Source organism: Pipistrellus kuhlii, unplaced genomic scaffold (assembly GCF_014108245.1).
Source record: "Pipistrellus kuhlii isolate mPipKuh1 unplaced genomic scaffold, mPipKuh1.p scaffold_m20_p_16, whole genome shotgun sequence".
Taxonomy (NCBI): Eukaryota; Metazoa; Chordata; class Mammalia; order Chiroptera; family Vespertilionidae; genus Pipistrellus; species Pipistrellus kuhlii.
Genome location: NW_023425471.1, coordinates 29,979,461 through 30,000,111, shown reverse-complemented (window position 1 = coordinate 30,000,111; position 20,651 = coordinate 29,979,461). Strand labels below are relative to the sequence as shown.

The following is a 20,651-nucleotide window of genomic DNA, read 5'->3' as shown; positions in this document are numbered from 1 at the left end:
TACAACCCCAGACCTATGGGACACAATGAAAGCAATCATGAGAGGGAAGTTCATAGCTCTACAGGCCAATCTCAAGAACAAGAAAATTTTCCAATAAACTATCTAATCCTATGACTCAAAGAATTTGAAAGGGAATAACAAGAAAAGCCCAGAGTAAGTCAAAGGAAGAAAACAATAAAGTGGAAATAAATGACATAGAGTCTATAAAACAATACAAATTATCAATGAGGGGGGAAAAAGAACTGGTTCTTTTAAAAGATAAACAAGATTGATGAACCTTTAACCAAACTCATCAAGAAACAGAGAGAGGATGCAAAAAAAGTAGAATCAGAAACAAAAGCTTCAGTCCTAGGAGTTATTACATATTTTTACAAAAAAAAAAAAAAAGAAGAAGAAGAAGAAGAAGAAGAAAGAAAGAAATGATTGAAGAAGGAATTGTTAAACTAAAAGGAACCAGACTTACAGATTTTGAAAATTCTCAGCCTTTCTATATTGCAAAAATAAGTAAGTAAGTAAGTAAGTAAGTAAGTAAGTAAATAAATAAATAAATAAATAAATAAAATAGAGGAGCAAGTTCCAAAAGTATGAGCAAATAACCATTTTATATGATTAGAATGGGTGTGAACCACAGACCTAATCAGCCATCCCAGCAGGAATACTGCCAGTTTGAATTAAAGAGAACAGAGATGAGATAAAATAAAGAAACTTTTAATCATATTAGATCCTACAATACAGGATGTTAAAGTTATTCAACTATGAACTTGATTGTTCAAGAAAAGAGAAGAATGACCATGAAAGTGATTCAGAAATGATCAGGGCCCCTATCTCAATTTCAACAGACCAGATGGCCTCTAACCAAAGCCAGGATGGTGGGGCTGTCCACAATCAGAGCACACAATTTTCACCCTGGGGACATGACTTCCACCTAGCAGAGCTCATGTGTGAATGGGGACCCTACATAAACCTGCTGGTGGGAAAGACTACCACAGAACTGTGACAGGGTCAGCACCATTAAGGACTGAGGGAGTGATTTTTCCCACGCCAGAAGGTCTAAATGGCAGATTACCAAGCCAAGGAGGATTATTCTCATGCTTTGTGATCTAACAGGATTTGCCTTTCTAGATTTTGAACTTTCTTGGGACCCATCACTCCTTCTATCCTATATCCCTTTGAAATAGGAATATCAATCCTATGGCCGTCCCACCATTGTATTTTGGAAACACATAACTTATTTGATTTCGTAGGTTCACATCTGGAGAGTAATTTTGCCTCTAAGGATGAATCAAACCTAAAATATCACTCAGATCTCATTTATATAATATTTAGATGAGATTTTTTACTTTTGGATTTTGAATTTATGCTGGAAAATGAATTAAAACTTTTAGGGCTGTTTGGATGGAATTAATGCAATTTGTATGTGAGAAAGATAAGAACTGAATATTTGTGTCTTCCCAAATTTAATAGGTTGAAACCCTAATCACCAATGTGATTATATTTGGAGATGGGACCTTTGGGAGGTAATTACATTTAGATGACATTATGACGGCAGAACCCCTATGATGGAATCACTGTCCTTATAAGAAGAGGAGACCAGAGCTCGCTCCCTCTCTCCACCATATAAAGACACAGAAAGAAGGTGGCCATCTGCAAACCAGAAACAGGGTCCTCACCAGACACTAATTCTATCAGAACCTTGATCTTGGACATTCCAGCCTCCAGAACTGTGAGGGGGGAAATGTTTGTTGTTTAATTCACCCAGTTTATGATTTTTAAAAATAGTAGTCAGAACTTACTAAAGCAATTGGAATTTATCAAAATGAAATATTTTTGTGCATCAAGGAACACTATCAAGAAAATGAAAAGGCAACTTACAGAACTAGAAAAAATATTTGCAAGTTGTGTATCTGATAAAGGATTGATATTGAGACTATATGGAGGACTCCTACAACTCAATGAAAAACAACCAAAAGAACCCAAATAAAAAATGGACAAATAACTTGAATAGACATTTAATCAAATAAGATATATAAATTATATAAAATGATCCTCAACATCACTAAACATTAGGGAAATGCTCAACAAAACCACTGTGAGATGTGACTTCACACCCATTAGGGAAGTTATTATTTAAAAAAAACACTCAGGAAATAATGTGGGAAAATGAGGACGATTGTACACTGCTGGTGGGAATGTGAAATGATGCAGGTGCTGTGGAAACAAGTGTAGTGTTTCCTCAGAACAAGATCTGTATAATTACCATGTGTTCCAGCAATTTCACTTCTGTGTATATGTCCAAAAGAACTGAGAACAGAGGCTTAAACAGATATTTGTACTCCCATGTTCACAATAACATTATTCACAACAGGGAGAAGCAACCCAAGTGTCTACTAAGAGATGATGCAGTCTATAGAATATGATTCAGACTTTAAAAAGAATAAAACTCTACTATACACTATAATATCGGTGAACCTTGGAAACATTAAGCTAAGCTAAATAAGCCAGACACAAAAAAGACAAATATCATCTCATTTCACTTAGATAAGGTATACCTAGAATAATCAAATTCTATAGACAGAAAGTAGAATAGTGGTTACCAGGGGCTATTGAGAGGAGGGAAAACTAGAAGTTATTATTTAATGGCTAGAGAGTTTTAATTTGGAATGATGAAAGTTTTCTGGAGATGGGTAGTGGTGATGATTCCACAACAATGTGAATGTGCTTAATGCCACTGGGTTGTACTTATAAATGTGTGTATATGTATTTGAAAATGTATGTTTTGTGTTATGTATATCTTTACAAAATAAAAAGTCCAAGAAAGGACCATTTCAAAGAGAACAATTCAGTGGTATTTAGTACATTCACAATATTGTGCAACCACTACCTCTATCTAGTTTCAAAACACTTCCATTACTTCAAAGTAAAACACCTTACTCACTAAGCAGTTTCCCTTCTTTAGATTCTCCCATAGTCCCTGGCAACCACCAATCTGTTATATCTTGTATTGGTCTTCTAGGACTGCCATAACAAAATAACACAGGCTGAGAGACTTAAACAACAGAAATTTCTCACAGTTCTGAAAATTGAAATCCTAAAATCAAGTAATCAGCTCGTTTGGTTTCTTCTGAGGCCTCTCCCCTTGTCTCGAATACAGCTGTCTTCTCACTATATCCTCATATGGCATTTTTTTCTTTATTATATTTTCCCATCCCCATTTATCCCCCCTACCCTACCCCTCTCCTCCACCTCTACCCACCCATCCCCAACCACTACACTGTTATCCTTGTCCATGGGTCCTTTCCCAATTTTTTCTTTTTTTCTTCATCTTTCCACCCTCCAGAATCCACACACACACACACTGAGTTGTCTCTACTTTGCTTATTAGTTTATTTTGTTCATTAGATTCCACATATGAGTGAAATCATATGGTACATGTCTTTCTCTGACTGGCTTATTTCACTTAGAATAATGGTGTCCAGGCCTATCCATGCTGTTGCAAAGGGTAAAATTTCCTCCTTTTTTATGGCCAAGTGCCATACTATTCTATTGTGTAAATGTACCATAGCTGTTTAATTCATTCATCTACTGATGGACACTTGAGCTGCTTCTAAAATCTTGGCTATTGTAAATAATGCTGTAAGTAACATAGGGATACATATATTCTTTCGATTTAGTGTTTTGGTTTCTTTGGGTAATTCCCAGAAGTGGAATCTCTGGGTCATAAGGCAGTTCCATTTTTAATTTTTTGAAGTATCTCCATACTGCTTTTCACAGTGGCTGCACCAGTCTATATTCACACCAACAGTACACAAGGGTTTCCTTTTCTCCACATCCTCACTACTTGTTGTTTGTTGATTTGTTGAGAATAGTTTCGATAGGGGTTGCATTGCAATGAACAGTCTCTCGTAGAGCTTCTAGGAGGTGTGTAGCCCAGTCCACATGTTGATTTCTGACTTCAGAACTGTGAGAATATAAATTTCTGTTGTAATTTTTTTAAAGCAGCCACAGGACACCAATATTAATAGTGAGTGGCACGATCTATTGCAAATGAGTATTTATCACTATTTTCACCTTTCCTGAGACAAGCAGATAAACACTCCCTAGTTATTCTACAAGTTAAAAATGGCTAAAACAGATTCTCCCAATCAAGGTTTTAAATGGGCAAGATAAATGTAAGATCTATTCATATTATTGTTTATCTATTACCCACATTGGAATGAAAAAGAGAAAGGCATTACATGATCTTTAGTTGGAAAAGTACATTTACAGTATTAAGACATATAATCTTTCCCCTTGAACTTTTATTTAGTCTTGCTTTACTTTAGATAATATTTAATAATTTTATATAGTAAATATAAATCTTCCCCTTTATGATTTCATCTTTTCTTATTTTTTAATGCTCAAATAGTCCTTCCTAGGTTCTTTTCCTTGAATTCAGATGAACATTTTATCTATATTTTCTTCTAGTTATTTGATTGGTTTGTCCTTAATATAATTGAGATAAAAACATATGCACTGGTAATTCTCAAACTCTAGTGTGCAGCAGAATCACCTGGGAGGTTGTTACCAATACAGTTACCTGGGCACAATTACTAAAGAGTGGTTCTTGGGATTCTGTATTTTAATCAAGCTCCACATGTGATTCTGAAGTATTTGATAGGCTATCAACCTGGAAGTATCCTGACATACACCATCTTAAAAAGGTCTGATGTGTTGGTTTTGGGGTGTAATTCCTCCTTTTTTTATTCTGTAACAAGATATATATTCTACACAAATGACATGACTTGGTTAGGTTCACACAGTCAACCAAGGGTAGTGCCGATAAAATGTATCAAAGATATTTTAGTAACAAATTATACCCAATTGTTTTCAACTCTACATTTACATCAGAATCAATGGGAGAGCTTTTACAATGTGATAATGCCTAGGTCTCACTTCTCATGAGTGTGATTCAATTGGTTGGGAGTAGGTTCAGAGCTACACTTTAAAATCTCAAATAAATGAAACTTGTAGCCAAGGTTGAGAACCTATGCACTAAACATAACGGTATTAAACAAGACAGTTGTCTCTAAACATGGTAGTCTAGTGAGAACATAAAGCCTGATATATTTAGGTTAATTATGGCACTTAAAATTATACACACACACACACACACACTTGAATTAAAACTGGGGTCTCCATTTTAATTTATCTAAGTCCAAAGATGAACTTGTAAGATGCAGTGGGTGTGGATTAAAACCTAGTTTCCTGAATATTTAGCCAATTTCTCAGGAGATTCTGTGTAGGTGATCTGCATAGCACTTGTTGATAAATATTGGTATGTATGTAACATTATAGTAAGTCCATGTGTTAACATTGGTGTACTATGCTTTCTCTGATGTGCTACTTTTTTCAATTACAAATTAGTCTATAGGAAAAAGATGTCACTTGCCCATAAATAATCAAAGACTCAGATTGCAGGACCCTTGACTCAGCTATAATTAACTATTGTGCCCTACAACTTATCAGACTATGTGCTAGGTACTGAGAGTATGAGAACAAATGAGACAATATAGTTATTGATAGAAGGGCACAATCTATTTGGGAGCTGTGGTGGTGGAATATGTTCTAAAACAATGGTCCATCTACCAGGTCCCCAATCCCAGCCAGTTTCCCAATGATTTGTGATTACAGGTTTATTTGGCACAGCAAAATCAAAGGAAGAAAACTACTCTGGGTCCATGTAGGCTAGTGTAATTAGAGACTACTGTGAATTCCTGGGGTGCATGAGAGTGGTGTGGATCAGAAGTCTTGGGGACATAAAGCCTCCCTCAAAACACCTGTATGCTCTCAGAGTGAAACCTATAGCAGTGTATGCATAGGAAATGGCGAGTCAAGAAAATTGGGCTATATTCATCCAAAGATAAAAGGGATAGTCCAATTCTGAGCACACTATCATTAGTGTCATTCACTTATCTAAGGAACAGGGGTGAAAAAAAGTCTGAGAAAAACCATAAAGGGTATGCACCTGATTATTATTTTAAAGCAGGAAGAGGGCATATTCCACGTTTCTGAAAGGCAAAAAGGGGGAGTCAGACCACTGAAGGTTCCAGAGAAATTTTCACCTTTAGCACTCCAGCACATCAGCAGTGGTTGGGACAAGTTCAGGAAAACAAAACTGAGCAGAAGGGGAAGGAGAACGTAGCAGTCATGGCATTTTACAGGGAAGGGGTGCCAATCAGTCATGGCATATTCCAGCGGCGTTAAGTATACAAAAGCTGTTACCCACTTGGCAGTCAACTGTATTTGCTGGTAAGCATTCTCCTTGGGCCCTTCCCTAAATATGAATGGCACCTAGAGGGTTGGGGCCTTGCATGTGTGGATAGAGCCGGCCAGAGTTCAGTTATTACCTTATTGATTCCCACAATAGCCCTGTAAGGCATGTATTGCTGTATCTTCATCATAAATAGGCTGACTTTAAAGAAATGTATCTATAATAATAAAAGCATAATATGCTAATTAAATCCATAACCGGTTTGGCTCAGTAGATAGAGCGTTGGCCTGCGGACTGAGGGGTCTCAGGTTCGATTCCAGTCAAGGGCATGTACCTTGGTTTCGGGCACACCCCCAGTGCGGGGGGGGGGGGGGGGGGGGGGGGCGACTGCAGGAGGCAGTTGATCGATGATTCTCTCTCATCGATGTTTCTAACTTTCTATCCCTCTCCCTTCCTGTCTGTGAAAAATCAATAAAATATATATATATTTTAAATGATAATTAGACCAGACATCCTAAGAGATACAGAGGTAATATAAAATGAATGTCTTTAAGTTGTGTCTCAAGCATTTAATTGTCTGCATTCCCTTCATAAGATCATTGACAAGTTCTTTGCTTCTTGTTTTCTGATACATATAATACATGTGTATTCATTTTGAAAAATAAATGAGAAAAGCAAGAAAATAAAAAACACACTCTGACTGACATATATAAAATATGCATGCTTTTAAATGAGACAGTATATCTATAAACTGCTTTTTAAACTGCTTTATTAACTTTGTGATATTTATTAAGCATTTTTCCATGCAAGTTAATGAAACTCCCCTGCTGACAGAAAAAGTTACAGACTAAGTCGAAATGCCCAATCAGAAAAATAAAAGGACACCAAAGATTCACTATAATGGGTACATCAAAAAGTACAAGTGTCAGGAGCAGGGGGTTTATTATTCTTAACCTCAGCATTCAGGGCATAAGGCAAAACTCATCATGATGGTCATGGTGAGGGGGATCGCCTATGAGAATGCGCAGACTGTACCTCAACTGAAGCTCTCTAATTTTCCTCCTTAGCTCCCTCATCTCCTCCATGAACCGTTCCATATCATCTGCATCTCCATCTACCATATCCATGTTATTGGCAAGCCCGTTGGGCACATCCTCTCTAACATCCTGGGCAGGTGGAGCCCCACCCTCTCTAATGTTTCCTTCAGGCTCCTGGACTTCACCACCTGCCAAGGGGCGGGCTTCTTCTTCATTCTGCACTGGAGCCTGCTCACCTTCTTTGCATTCCTTGGGGACACTTTCCATGTTGAGTTTTTTTCTGCTTCTTTCTGGGAGATTAAAAAGCAAGGATTCAATGCATTGTAACAACCTGGTTCAGAACCCTGTAGGCAAAGGTTTCCCCATCTGAGAGACTTCGCGCGCCCTCTAGGGGTAGCCCCAGCCCCAGCCCAGCCCCACAAAGCCCACCGCCTTCCATGAAAATCCTTCCCTAGGCCAATCCTCACACAAAAACGCAGGACAAGTGGTGAGTGGGACAGTGGTTTGAGAGAGCAGGAATCCTGATAAGCCTTCCAGGGGCGCCCGAGTTTGCCCCTCCACCTTCTTCTTTCCTCGCCAGCCACAGACCCAGTTTCTAAAAACTTACACAAGTTTCTCCTGCTCTTAATTCGGGCACAGAAGGCTGAGTTCCCTAGTTTCGGTTCTTCTCCCTGATACCCCTACATTCCCCTACCTTCAGGAATCAGAAGCAGGTTTCCTCTCTTAGCCTTGATATCTGCTGCACCAAAGCACCTGAAGACCTGCAGACAGAAATATGACAATGGCCAGGATTGATCGCTTGATTAAAGGACAGCTTCATTGCTTATTTGGGACTCTGCTAGTCAAGTATTGCCACCATCTTTTTCTCCTTCATTCGGTCTCACGGCTTCTTTTCCCTTCCTGTGATGCCCTAACACGCCTTCCAGAAATAGATGTTGTAAACAATGATTATTTCCAAACCAGTTTTACATATTCTTTAGGTCCCTTACCCCACTGTCTTGCCCCTCCCATCATCTATTTACCATTTCTAGAACGCAAATGGACAGCTTTCCGGGCGGGAAATCAGAAGAGCTTTCTGCACCGCAACGTGGTTTATTCATAAAGAATTTCAATCTGGGTATCAGCCAGGACCTTCTGAGACCCAGTGGCCTTTCATTGCCCATCATTTTATGTGCCAAGATGGACGAAGGGAGCAGAATAGCGAGGGCGCGCAAACCTGGACCCGCTTCAGTCTCAGCGCTTTGTCATGCCTACCCTGGGGTGCGCACGCAGCGACCACCATTACACCGACCCGCAAAGACCTGAAGCAGTTTCTCGCTCTCTGCCTAGATCCCTCCGTTAAAAACCCGCCCACCCGGCCGCCTCCTCTGCAGAAGGGACCTGTTTCCCAGGCCGAATCCCCTTCCCCATATTCTCTGCAGCAACCGCCATCCCGCGCCGTTCCCGCAGCCCACCATTTCAGACACCAAAAATGGACGAAGGGTGAAGAGATGCCTGTAACGGTAACGGAGGCCTAAACCGGGTGGGGAGCCCGTCACCCCCAACCCGATTTCATGGTTATGCCCCCCTCCCGTTGCCCGGCCCATTCCTCGATAACCCCTTCTCTGATTCTTCCCTCCCAGATGTCGCCCAATCAATCACCCATCTCCTGGAAGCTTCGAACTGGTACACAATGTCAACTCTTTGCCCCTCCCTACAGCATCCATTTCTTGCACCGAATGGGTGGGCGTTGGGAGAGGGGGAAAGGGAATCTAGTCCTGGACCCAAACTGGTTTTTGCCCTCTGCCACCCCTCCCCCAGTCCGCGGCCACCAACCTGGAGTGGATCGAGGTCAGCTTCTATGGCTTCCTCCTCCCGTGGGCTCCGGGCTCGCTCTGAAGGCAATAGTGAGCAGGCACACAGATACAAAGGACTCGCACCGCAAGTAGGAGGAGAAACTAACCCTCGCGTCAGCATTACGTCTCGTAAGAATCACGTCACTGTGAGCTCAGATCCGGAATTATGGATCTTACCTGCAGTAGGCAGGAGGGTGGGGGGCAGGGGAATGGCGGGGCCACCTCTCTCCTTTTCACCATCTCCCTATCCCTACCGCAGGCTACTGCCCGTGCCTTATTATGTTTCCCTCTATTTAGCAATCTTTGAGACCAAGCGGGTCATAATATTTTGTACTTTGTATTTGCCCCTTTTCCTGATTTCTGCTGGAGCTTTTAAAGAATTGCTTCTTTCTCTTCTGTATCATTAAAAGCCAACTTCTCTTCCCTCCACTCACCAGGACTTGCTAGTTTTGTCCCAAACTGAAACCAGAGCAGGGAAGGGGGGGTGAGGCTAGGAAACCTGGAAAACAGGTAGGAAGTAGCATTAATTAACTTTTTTTTCACCTTAATTGTTTCCCTTTCTGTTGGTTTTTTAAAAATGGGGGGGTTGTTTTTATTGTCCATTGGTATGCACTAATCTTTTAGTTGTTATAATTAGACAATACTATTTTCGGTTGAAAAATAGGATTCAAGTTGTAAAATCTTGGCAACCTGTATCTGCTGCTGAAACATTCTATAAATATAGACCCTTCAGATAGCACCCCTTCCCCTTTTAAGAACTTTGAATTATAAAGCTAAATTAGTGGTTCCTCTTATGAAGGATCTCTGTGTGGTCTTTTTATGAGATGAGGCAAGTGAGTAATAGAGTCTTTTTTTTTTCTAATAGATTCTTGCTGGTGGATTATCAGATCTTGAGAGCCTATGGCAAACTTATGGTCTCCTCTAAATTATATTAGTACAACTTTACAACAAGCCTCTAACATGGCCTCAAAATTAGAGCAACACTGAATGAGGTCTTTCAAACAATTATTTGGGAAAGTTATATTGACAGTTAAAAAGTATTGTGAAGCTACAATATTAAAAATATATGCCAGACTAAATATAGAAAAAATAAAACAGAAAAGAAACTCAAATAAAGAGAAATATTAGTAATCTGATTGAAATATTTTGAGTCAGTGGGGAGAGGTTATACTGTATTGTTGAAGAAATGGTGATGGGATAATTGGTTATCTATTGGAAAGAATAATGAAACGCCATATTCTTTTTTAAATATATTTTATTGATTTTTTTACAGAGAGGAAGAGAGAGGGATAGAGAGTTAAAAACATCGATGAGAGAGAATCATCTCATCGATCAGCTGCCTCTTGCACACCCCCTACTGAGGATGTGCCTGCAACCAAGGTACATGCCCGTGACCGGATTCAAACCTGGGACCTTTCAGTTCGCAGGCTGACACTCTATCCACTGAGCCAAACTGGTTTCCACAATGAAGTGCCATATTCTTGTTATACACTTACATACAGACACTAAATGTTTAGCTAAAAAGACATAAAACCATTGAAAATAATATATAGGAAAAATAATTTTGCATATAATATTAGGATGAAAAAGTTGTTAGAAATTTAACACCAGAGACAGACATGGCCAAAACACAACTGGCTCAATTGCTTAAGTCTAAGGAACAATGTAGAATGCTCCTCAGAACTATCCCAATCAGTGTTGCAAATCTGGAATGTTTATCCACAGATGCAGGTCTTTATTAGGGCATGTTACTAACGAATGCTAAAATCTCTGGCACTTCTGAGTTGTCCTTTGCTAGATTGAGCAAACTCCCAAGGTGCCAGAAAAATCCCTCAGTAAAATTGAATATTCATAAAAGGTAGAAGGAAAATGTTTGCTTTTATTCTTGTCTCAAGAAATATACTATTCAGATTTTACTGTAAATCAGTCCAAATATTTTTCTTCAAAATAAAGACAACACATACACACAAACACACATCCATTCCCATATTTATGAACTTTGGTATGTTTGTAATTTTATCTATGAGAGATAATGTTGACTGAAACTCTTTGTCCATAGTTTTTTAAATAACAATATGAAAGTAGAAAATTTTTAGAACTGCCATTGCTGTTTATTACTATGGATGTTTTTATTTTCTTATTGTTGATACTATTACAGATATCCCCCACCCCACCCCATTTACCCATCTCCACCCCTCCCTCTGGCCATTACCACACTGTTGGTTGTGTCCATAGGATGCTTTTAATTGTCATAGAAATTGGCCTTGAAAAATATTGTTCCAATTTGGTTTTATAATGAATGAACATTTCTGTTTTTTCATGTGTCCACGAACACTATTACTTTGTTTATTGTAGTTTTTATTTTATTTTTGTTTCTTTTTGTCTTATTTCATTTATTTCTAAAAATTTGTTGTCAAGGTTATCAGGCAGTATTTTCTAAACCTGCCAAATCATAACAAACACTTAACATTAATATTTCCAGACTCTGAAGATTCCAGTTCAGTAAATTTGAGTCATAGCTGGGAATCTGCATTTAAGTTCCTTATGCACTTATTTTAAAAAAAATAAATTTATTGGGATGACATTGGTTAATAAAATTATATAGTTTCAAGTGTACAATGTATCACCTTTATATTGCATTGTGTGCCCACCACCCAAAGTCAAATCTTTCATCACCATATATTTGGCCCCCATTACCCTTTATTATTCCACATCCCTTTCCCTCTGATAACCACCATACTGTTTTCTGTGTCTATGAGATTTGTTTGTTTTTCAGGCTTGTTCATTTGTTGCTTTTAATTTTATATACCACATATGGGTGAGATCATATGGTTCTTTACTTTTTCTGTCTGACTTATTTTACTTAGCATGGTACTCTCGAGCTCCATCTGTGTTGTAGCAAATGGCAGTTATTTCATCTTTTCTTATGGCTGAGTAGTATTCCATTGTATATATGTACCACATCTTCTTTATTCAGTGATTTAGCTAAGGATACTTAGATTGTTTCCATGTTTTGGCCACTGTGAATAATGTTGCAAGGAATGAAATATGGAGTGCATATATCTTTGTGAACAAATGTTTTCAAATTTTTCAGGTAGATACTCAGAAGAGAAGTTGCTGGGTCAGACAGTAACTTTAATTTTTAATTTTTGGAGGAGCCTCTATACTACTTTCCATAGTGGCTGTACCAGTTTACATTCCTGCAGCAGTGAATGAGGGTTCCTTTTCATATCCTATAAATCTTTCACCTAATACAATTCTTAATATTGGATATTAATTCTTAATATTGGATAGGGCTGGAAATTTATGTCCCAAGCAAAAACAAACAAATAAGAAACCTCAAAAACAAAACAAAGAAAATCTCCCATTGTTATGTAAATGGTCTTTTCACAAAAAACAATTATGAAATCATTTTAAAGTTACAGAATGATTCTAGAAATAACACAAAGTACTTCACATGTCCTCAGTTGAATACTAACTGGCCATTTAAAAATATTTAATTTAATTAATTTTATATAAAACCTTTAAAAAATGAATTCTACTTAAAAAAAAAATTCTACTTTATTAAACCCTGAAGTTTTTTGAGTATTTGGTCTTTTTTATTGAGTTTACTAGGGTAACCTTGGTTAACAAAACCACACAGGTTTCAAGTATACAACTCTACAAGACATCATTTGCACACTGCATTGTGCACCCATCGCCCAATTTTGTCCACATTTATCTCCCTTGGCTCCTTTGCACTTTCCACACTTGAATAATAAAATTTGTTTTGTTTTTAAGTTTTAGGGTTTTTTGTTGATGATTTTTTGTTTTGTTTTGTTTTGTTTATTTTGTTTTTATAAACCTAATCTGCCGCTTTCCCAAATCTGCCCATTCTTGAGTGACATCTAGATATATAAATAACACCTGGATATGCAAGTTCATCCTAAGGGGGTTTTAATAGTATATCTAGGATGACACATGAGAATTTGTATTTAAGAAGTACTACCGCAAGTAAGTTATAAGTTCAGGCACGTTTGGGAAACATTTTGATGGGTTTAAAAAATCATTTTATTAATTTGATCATTTATTTTCTTTAATTCTTAGTGTAGTTCAGACTCTTATTTTTAAACTTCTTTATTGTCCTTAATGATTGGTTCTTAAGGATGAAATAATACTTAAAATTGTTCTTTAATACTTAAGATGTTACATAGCTTCTAAGCAGAGTTCTTAAATTTTGTTTAAGAACAAAATTTTAAATTTAAGGGAAATTTTTCAAACTGAATACATTTCCTTAAGTTTTCTGTACAAGCAAACAACCTATTTTCCTAAACCCTGAAAATTGTTAACACACACACACACCCATCATTGATATGTAATTTTGATTTCTTCTGTTTTTATTTCAGTCTCTGTTCTTTTTATACCTTTTACATTAATGATTGAATTGTCTTTCAAAAAAATAAAATAAAACAATCCATCCAGTTTGTAAAGGACATTTTTATTAAATCAGGGGAGAATTACATAATAAATGTGAATGTCTTCTTTGAGGATAGTACAAAATTATGCTTCAGAGCAAGGTGAAAGTTTGAAGAAAATAACGTTTTAAACTCACTACAGTTTTTCTATTTCTCTGCAAAAGAAACTATTGTTCGCTACTCAACTAAGGTTTTTTTTGTTTTTTTTGTTTTTTTGTTTTTTATATATATATTTTGTTGATTTTTTACAGAGAGGAAGGGAGAGGGAGAGTCAATGGCTCAACTAAGCTTTTCTTTTACACTTATTTTCTAGTGCTAAAACTTGTAACAATTTCATGGTCATAAAAGATTATTTGTCCTTTTTTATTTCAAACGCTTTAAAATAAAAGATTGTCTTTTTATTTAAAATGTTTTAAAACATTAGAAACATTGTAATATAACATGGGTCATACAGAAAGATTAGTGGGAAAATTATTGTTGTTTTAAAAATTCTATCAGCAAATGTAAAACAACCCTTTTTAAGTTTAGTAAGATTTTATTCAATATTACAGAAAACTCTGTGTTCAAATGCTACTAAAACTCAGGTTTTTTGATAATATTATTAACATGGTTTAAGATAAACCTTTCTTTTATAGTAGAAATAGATGATTCTACTGTCTTTCCTAAATCTTAAACATATTACAAAAACTGTTTGCTCTATAAAAATATGTTACTAAAAATAACACATACTTTACATATGCATATATTTTAATTGAACCATATAAAGGACAGCAAAAGTAGGTTTACAGTTTTGGATATACAAAACACAAAGTTTATTCTTGTATTATTATTTTTAGTTATTGCATTATTTTCCATACAAAAAACTGTAAACTTAGTTTTGCCCACCCCTGAATATACTTTTCTGAGATTTGCTTTCTTTTTTTTAACCTAACAATATATTTGAGCATATATCTATGTCAGTAAATAAATAAAATTTGTATTTGTTTTCTATTGCTATGTAACAAATTACCACAAACTTAGAGGCATATACAAAAAAATTATTATCTCAGTTTCTATAGAACATAAATCAGGAACAGAATGACTGGGTTATCTGCTCAGAAAATCAAGGACTTGGCTTTTTGTGTCCTCATCTGGTGGTAAACCCAGGGAATTGCTTCTAAGCATATTTTCATTATTGGCAGAATTCAATTATGTGGGGATATATGACCAAGATTCAAGTTTTCTTAGTAGCTCTCAGCCAGGGACTGCTCTTAGCAACTACATGTGGCCCCTTCAATCCCAGCAAGAGTGAACAGCCCTTATTTCAAATATCTCTAACACTTAGAATGTCTTTAACTTCTCCAGCTGGAGAAAATTGTCTATTTAATTTTTTTTCCTTTTTATTAAATTTATTGGGGTAACACTGGTTTAAAAAATTCAGGTACAATTGCACAACACATCATCTGTACACAGTATTATATGTTCAACACCTAAAGTCAAGTCTTCTTCCATCATCATTTATCTCCCCCTATACCTTCCTCCACTTCCCCTACCCTGGCAGCCACCACACTGTTGCCCATGTCCATGAGTTTTCTCTCTCTTTTTTTTTCTTTCTTGCTCAGTCCTTCCATCCACCCCCAATCCAGCCCTCCCCACTCTCCCACCTAACAGCCAGCTTTCTATCTATGAGTTTGGTTCTATTTTGCTTGTTACTTCATTTTGTTCATTAGATTCTACATGTGATGAAATCATATGATAATTGTCTTTATCTGACTGGCTTATTTCACTTAGCACAATATTCTCCAGTTCAATCCATGCTATGGCAAAGGGTAGGTAAGACTTCTTTTTTATGGCTGAGTAGTATTTCATTATATAGATGTACCACACTTTTTTATCCACTCATATACTAATGGACACTTGGGCTGCTCCCAAATCTTTGCTATTGTAAATAATGCTGCTAAAAGGGTGCATATATTCTTTTGAATTAATGTTTCATGTTTCTTTGGATAAATTCCCAGAAGTAGAATCACAGGGTCATTAGGTACTTCCGTTTTTAATTTTTAAAAATAGTTTATTGATTTTTTTTTTTTTTTAGAGAGAGAGAAGCATCAATGTGAGAGTGAAACATCTATTGGCTGCCTCCCACATACCTCCTACAACCCGGGCATGTGCCTAACCTGGAATAGAACTGGCAACCCCTTAGTCCACAGTACAATGCTCAACCAAGTGAGCCACATCAGTCAAGACTCATTTTTTTTTTTTTTATGTAATGTCGTATGACTTTACACAGTGGCTGCACCATCTGCATTCCCACCAACAGTGCACAAGGGTTCCCTTTCTCCATATCCTCACACTATTGTTTGTTGATTTATTGATGATAGCCATTTTGGTAGGTCTGGGATAGTATCTCCTTGTGGTTTTAATTTGCATTTCTCTGATGATTAATGACATTGAGGATTTTTTCATATATCTATTGGCCATCTGAATGTCCTCTTTGGAAAAGTATCTATTCAGATCCTTTGCCTACTTTTAATTGGATTGTTTGGGGGTGGGGGTGTTGAGTTTTATAATTTCTTTATAAAATTTTGATATTAACTCCATATCACATGTATCAGGGAATATGTTTTCCCATTCAATGGGTTTTCTTTTCATTTTGTTGGTGGTTTCTTTTGCTGTTCAAAAAGTTTTTCGTTTGATGTAGCCCTGATTGTTTATTTCTTTTGTTTCCCTTACCCAAGAAGATATATCAGAAAAAAATATATTGCTAAGAGAAATGTCCAAGATTTTACTGCTTGTATTTTCTTCTAGGATTTCTATGGTTTTGAGTCTATCATTTAAGACTTTAATCCATCTTGAGTTTATTTTTGTGTATGGTGTAAGTTAGTGGTCTAGTTTCACATTTTTGTGCATACCTGACTAATTTTCCCAGCACCTTTTATTGAATACACTATCTTTACTCCATTGTGTGTTTTACCTCTTTTGTCAAATATGAATTGACTATAAAGGCATAGGTTCATTTCTGGGCTCTATATTCTGTTCCATTGATCTATATGTCTATACTTATGCCAATATCATCATGTTTTGATTACTATGGCCTTGTAGTATAGTTTGATATCAGGTTGCATGATTCCTCCCAGTTTGTTCTTTCTCAGAATTGCTGTGGATCTTAAAGGTCTTTCATGATTCCATATAAATTTTTGGAATATTTATTCTAGTTCTGTGAAACATGCCATTGGTATCTTGATAAGAATTGTGTTAAATATATAGATTGCTTAGGACATTTTAATTATGTTAATTCTTTTTAAATATATATACATTTTTTAATATATTTTATTGATTTTCTTACAGAGATAAAGGGAGAGAGATAGAGAGCTAGAAACATCGATGAGAGAAACATCGACCAGCTGCCTCTTGCACACCCCCCATTGGGGATGTGCCCGCAACCAACGCACATGCCCTTGACCGGAATTGAACCTGGGACCCTTCAGTCTGCAGACCAACGCTCTACCGCTGAGCCAAACCAGTTTTGGCTCTTTTTTTATTTTTATTTTTTTATTTATTTAATTTTTTTTAATAAATCTTTATTTTTCAGATTATTACAAATGTGATCCTCTTCCCCCCCTCAATTGCTCCCCTTCACCAGGTTCCCACCCCACCCTCTGTCCTTTCCCCATCCCCCATTGTCCTCATCCATAGGTGCACAGTTTTTGTTCAGTCTCTTCCCGCACCCCTACTCCCCTTTCCCGAGAATCGTCAGTCCACTCCCCTTCCATAACTCTGATTCTATTATATTCACCAGTTAATATTGTTCATCAGATTTTTAAATTCCCTTGGCTTTTAGATTCACTTGTTGATAGCTACGTATTTGTTGATCATAATTTTTATCTTTATCTTCTTCCTCTTCCTAAATAACCCCCTTCAGCAATTCATATAATTCTGGTTTGGTGGTGATGAACTCTTTTAGCTTTTTTTTATTTGTGAAGCTCTTTATCTGTCCTTTGATTCTGAGTGATAGCTTTGCTGGGTAGATTATTTTTGGCTGTAGGTTCTTGTTATTCATCACCTTGAATATTTCTTGCCATTCCCGTCTGGCCTGCATGGTTTCTGTTGAGAAATCAGCTGACAATCTTATGGGTGCTCCTTTATAGGTCACTACCTGCTTTTCTCTTGCTGCTTTTAATATTCTCTGTCTTTTGCTCATGGAATTTTAATTATGATATGTCTTGGTGTGGTCCTCCTTGGATTCTTTTTGTTTGGGGTTCTGCGGACTTCCTGGACTTGTAAGTTTATTTCTTTCCCCAGGTGGGGGAAGTTTTCTGTCACTATTTCTTCTAGTATTCTTTCGGTATCTTGCTCTCTCTCTTCTGGAATCCCCATAATTCTGATGTTGGTTCGCTTGAAATTGTCCCAGAGGTTTCTTACACTATCTTCAACTTTCTGGATTCTCTTATCTTCTCCCTTCTGCAGAGGAGTGTCCTCTGGCTCTTTTTGTTCTAAATCTTTGTCTTGATTCTTGCGATCTTCCAGTCTGTTTTTAGGACTTTGTATAATATTTTTTATTTCAGACAATGTTTTCTTCATTTCTTGTTGATCCCTTATTATTTCTAGTTGCTCCCTTTTCATATCCTCATAGGTCTCATTTATTTTATCGGCCTTTTTAGGATATTATTGAATAACCTTATAACTGTAGTTTAGAACTCAATGTCCAATCTTTTCTTTTCCTCCATCTCCTTCCTTTGTGTCCTTCTTCTTGTCTGCATTTTAGTTGTTTCCCTGATTTGATGGAATAGCTTTGTGTGCTAGGTGTTCTGGTAGAGCCCAGTAGCACAGCCTTCCCAGTTACCTGCGGTGGACAGTCTTGGTGTAGCCCTTTGTGGGCTGTGTGTGCAGTCTTGTTGTTAAGCCTTGCTTATTGTTGGTATCACTGGGAAGCGTTGACCTCCAAGCCAATTGGCTGTGAGGATCAGCAGTGTCTCAGCTAGGAGGGTTTCCATACTCTGCTTGAATAGGGCGGGGTCTCGGGGTGGCTCAGACAATCTTTGGTTCCCTGTCAGTCTCGCCTTAGAAAAGTCCTGTTCGTGGAGAGTTTTGGAAGATTGGTTGCAGGCGCATACACCTCTTTGGTAAAGGCGCAGACAAGCTTTGGATTCCGGCCAGTCTCTCCTTAGAGAAAGCCAGCCTCTGAGAGAGCTTCTGTGCTCAGCCAAAGATAGGGCGGAGTCTCGGGTTGGTGCAGACAAACTTTGTTTTCCCTTCGGCTCCTCCCCAAGTCCCACAGTAATGGCCTCTGGCTTCACACACCTCCAAGAGATCTCTGCCCACTGCCTGACAGTCTCTCCTCTCCCTGTCTGGGGCCGTTTATCAGAACAATAGGCTGATTCTGTTTTCCTCTAGGACAAGAAAGCCAGCCGCGTTAGCTGTTCGCCCTCTCCGTGCCAGGAGTAAGCCAGTAGCAAACTCAGCCCGGCCCGCCCTCTCTGCGTGCAGGGAGTAAGCCAGCAGCAATCTCGGTCCGGCCCTTCTTCTCTGCGCTGGGAGTAAGCCAGCACCTTTTCGCAAGCCAGCGCCTTTTCGCGCACACAGTTCTCCATACCTTCACAGTTCCTGAGGTTCAGCGTGCCTTCTCTCTCCTTCCCAGATGGCAGAGCCTCCTCTCAGCTAGCTGTCTGGTGCTTCAGGGCAATGCCTCCCCTGTTTTTCAGTTCTAAATTCAAATTTGTTGTGGTAGGCTGCATTCGGGTGTCTACCCTATGCCGCCATCTTGGTTTCTTTTGTTGGCTCTTTTTTAAAATATATTTTTATTAATTTCAGAGAATAAGGGAGAGGGAGTGAGATAGAAACACTAATGATACTAATGATGTGAGATAATCATTGGTCAGCTGCTTCCAGAATGCCCCCTACTGGGGATTGAGCTTACAACTGGGCATGTGCCCTGACCTGGAATTGAACTGTGACCTCCTGGTTCATAGATCCATTCTTAACCACCAGCTAGACGATGTTAATTCTTCTTATCCATGAACATGGTATATGCTTACACTTATTTGTACCTTCTTCAATTTCTTTCTTCATTGTCTTATAATTTTCTAAGTAGATTTCTTTTATATCCTTGGTTTAATTTATTCCAAGATATTTTTAAGCAGTTGTGAATGGAATTGTTTTCTTTGTTTCCCTTTCTGATATTTCATTATCAGTGTATAAAAATGCAACTGATTTTTGGATAATTATTTCATGTTTTTCTACTTTACTAAATTCATTATCAGTTCTAGTAGTTTTTAGTGGAATCTTTAGGGTTACCTAATACAGTATGATAGCACATGCAAATAATGACAGTTTTACTTCTTCCTTTACAATTTAGATGCCTTTTATTTCTTCTTCTTGTCTGTTTGCTGTGGCTAAAACTTCTAGTATTATTTTGAATAAGAGTGGTGAAAGCAGACATCCCTGTCTTGTTCCTGACATTTAAAAAATATTTTATTGTTGACAGTATTACAGATGTCTCCAATTTTCTCCCTTTTTTCCCTCTCCACCCAAACATTGCCCCACCCCAGGCCTTGCCAATAATATTGCTTGTATCCATGGGTTATGCATATATGCCTATATCTTCTTAATTTAATCTCTTCCTGTTCCCTCCCCTCTAAGTGCTGCCAATAAGGTCTATTATTCTGTTCCATGCATCTATACCTCTAGACCTATTTTGTTCGTCAGTTTATTTTGTTCTTTATATTCCATAAATGAGATGATATGATATTTCTCTTTTTCTAACTGGCTTATTTTGCTTAGCATAATAGTCTCTAGGTCCATCCATGCTGTCTCACAGAGTAAGAGATCCTTCTTTTTTACAGCTGCATGGTGTTCCATAGTGTAAATGTACAACAGCTTTTTATCCACTCCTCTACTGATGGGCACCCAGGCTGTTTCCAGATCTTAGCTATTGTAAATAATGCTGCTATGAATATAGTGGTGCATATATTCTTTATTATTAGTGTCTTGAGATTCTTATGATATATTTCCAGAAATGGGATCACTGGGTCAAATGGCAGATCAATTTTTAATTTTTGAGGAAGCTCCATATAGTTTTCCACAGTGGCTGTACCAG

General features: G+C 37.5%; 2 protein-coding genes across 5 annotated transcripts in view; one reads left to right on the top strand and one right to left on the bottom strand.

Annotated features, from left to right (window-relative positions):
* The window catches only part of BEX4 (brain expressed X-linked 4), a 667,575-nt gene that overhangs the window by 383,086 nt on the left and 263,838 nt on the right, over positions 1-20,651 (top strand). The window lies entirely within an intron of this gene.
* BEX5 (brain expressed X-linked 5) overlaps positions 7,003-20,651 on the bottom strand; it is a 64,026-nt gene continuing 50,377 nt past the window's right edge. Inside the window, exons 1-3 of one of the 4 annotated variants that reach the window (XM_036440056.2) lie at positions 9,103-9,253; positions 7,982-8,048; positions 7,003-7,577 (exon numbers count right to left, since the gene is read on the bottom strand). In XM_036440056.2, the coding sequence (XP_036295949.2) occupies positions 7,213-7,577; positions 7,982-8,048; positions 9,103-9,243 (573 nt within the window). In that variant the 5' untranslated portion in view covers positions 9,244-9,253 and the 3' untranslated portion in view covers positions 7,003-7,212. Of the gene's footprint in view, positions 7,578-7,981; positions 8,049-9,102; positions 9,254-20,651 lie in introns of those variants that run through there. The other 3 variants (XM_045582411.1, XM_045582412.1, XM_045582413.1) reach the window with 3 other exon arrangements.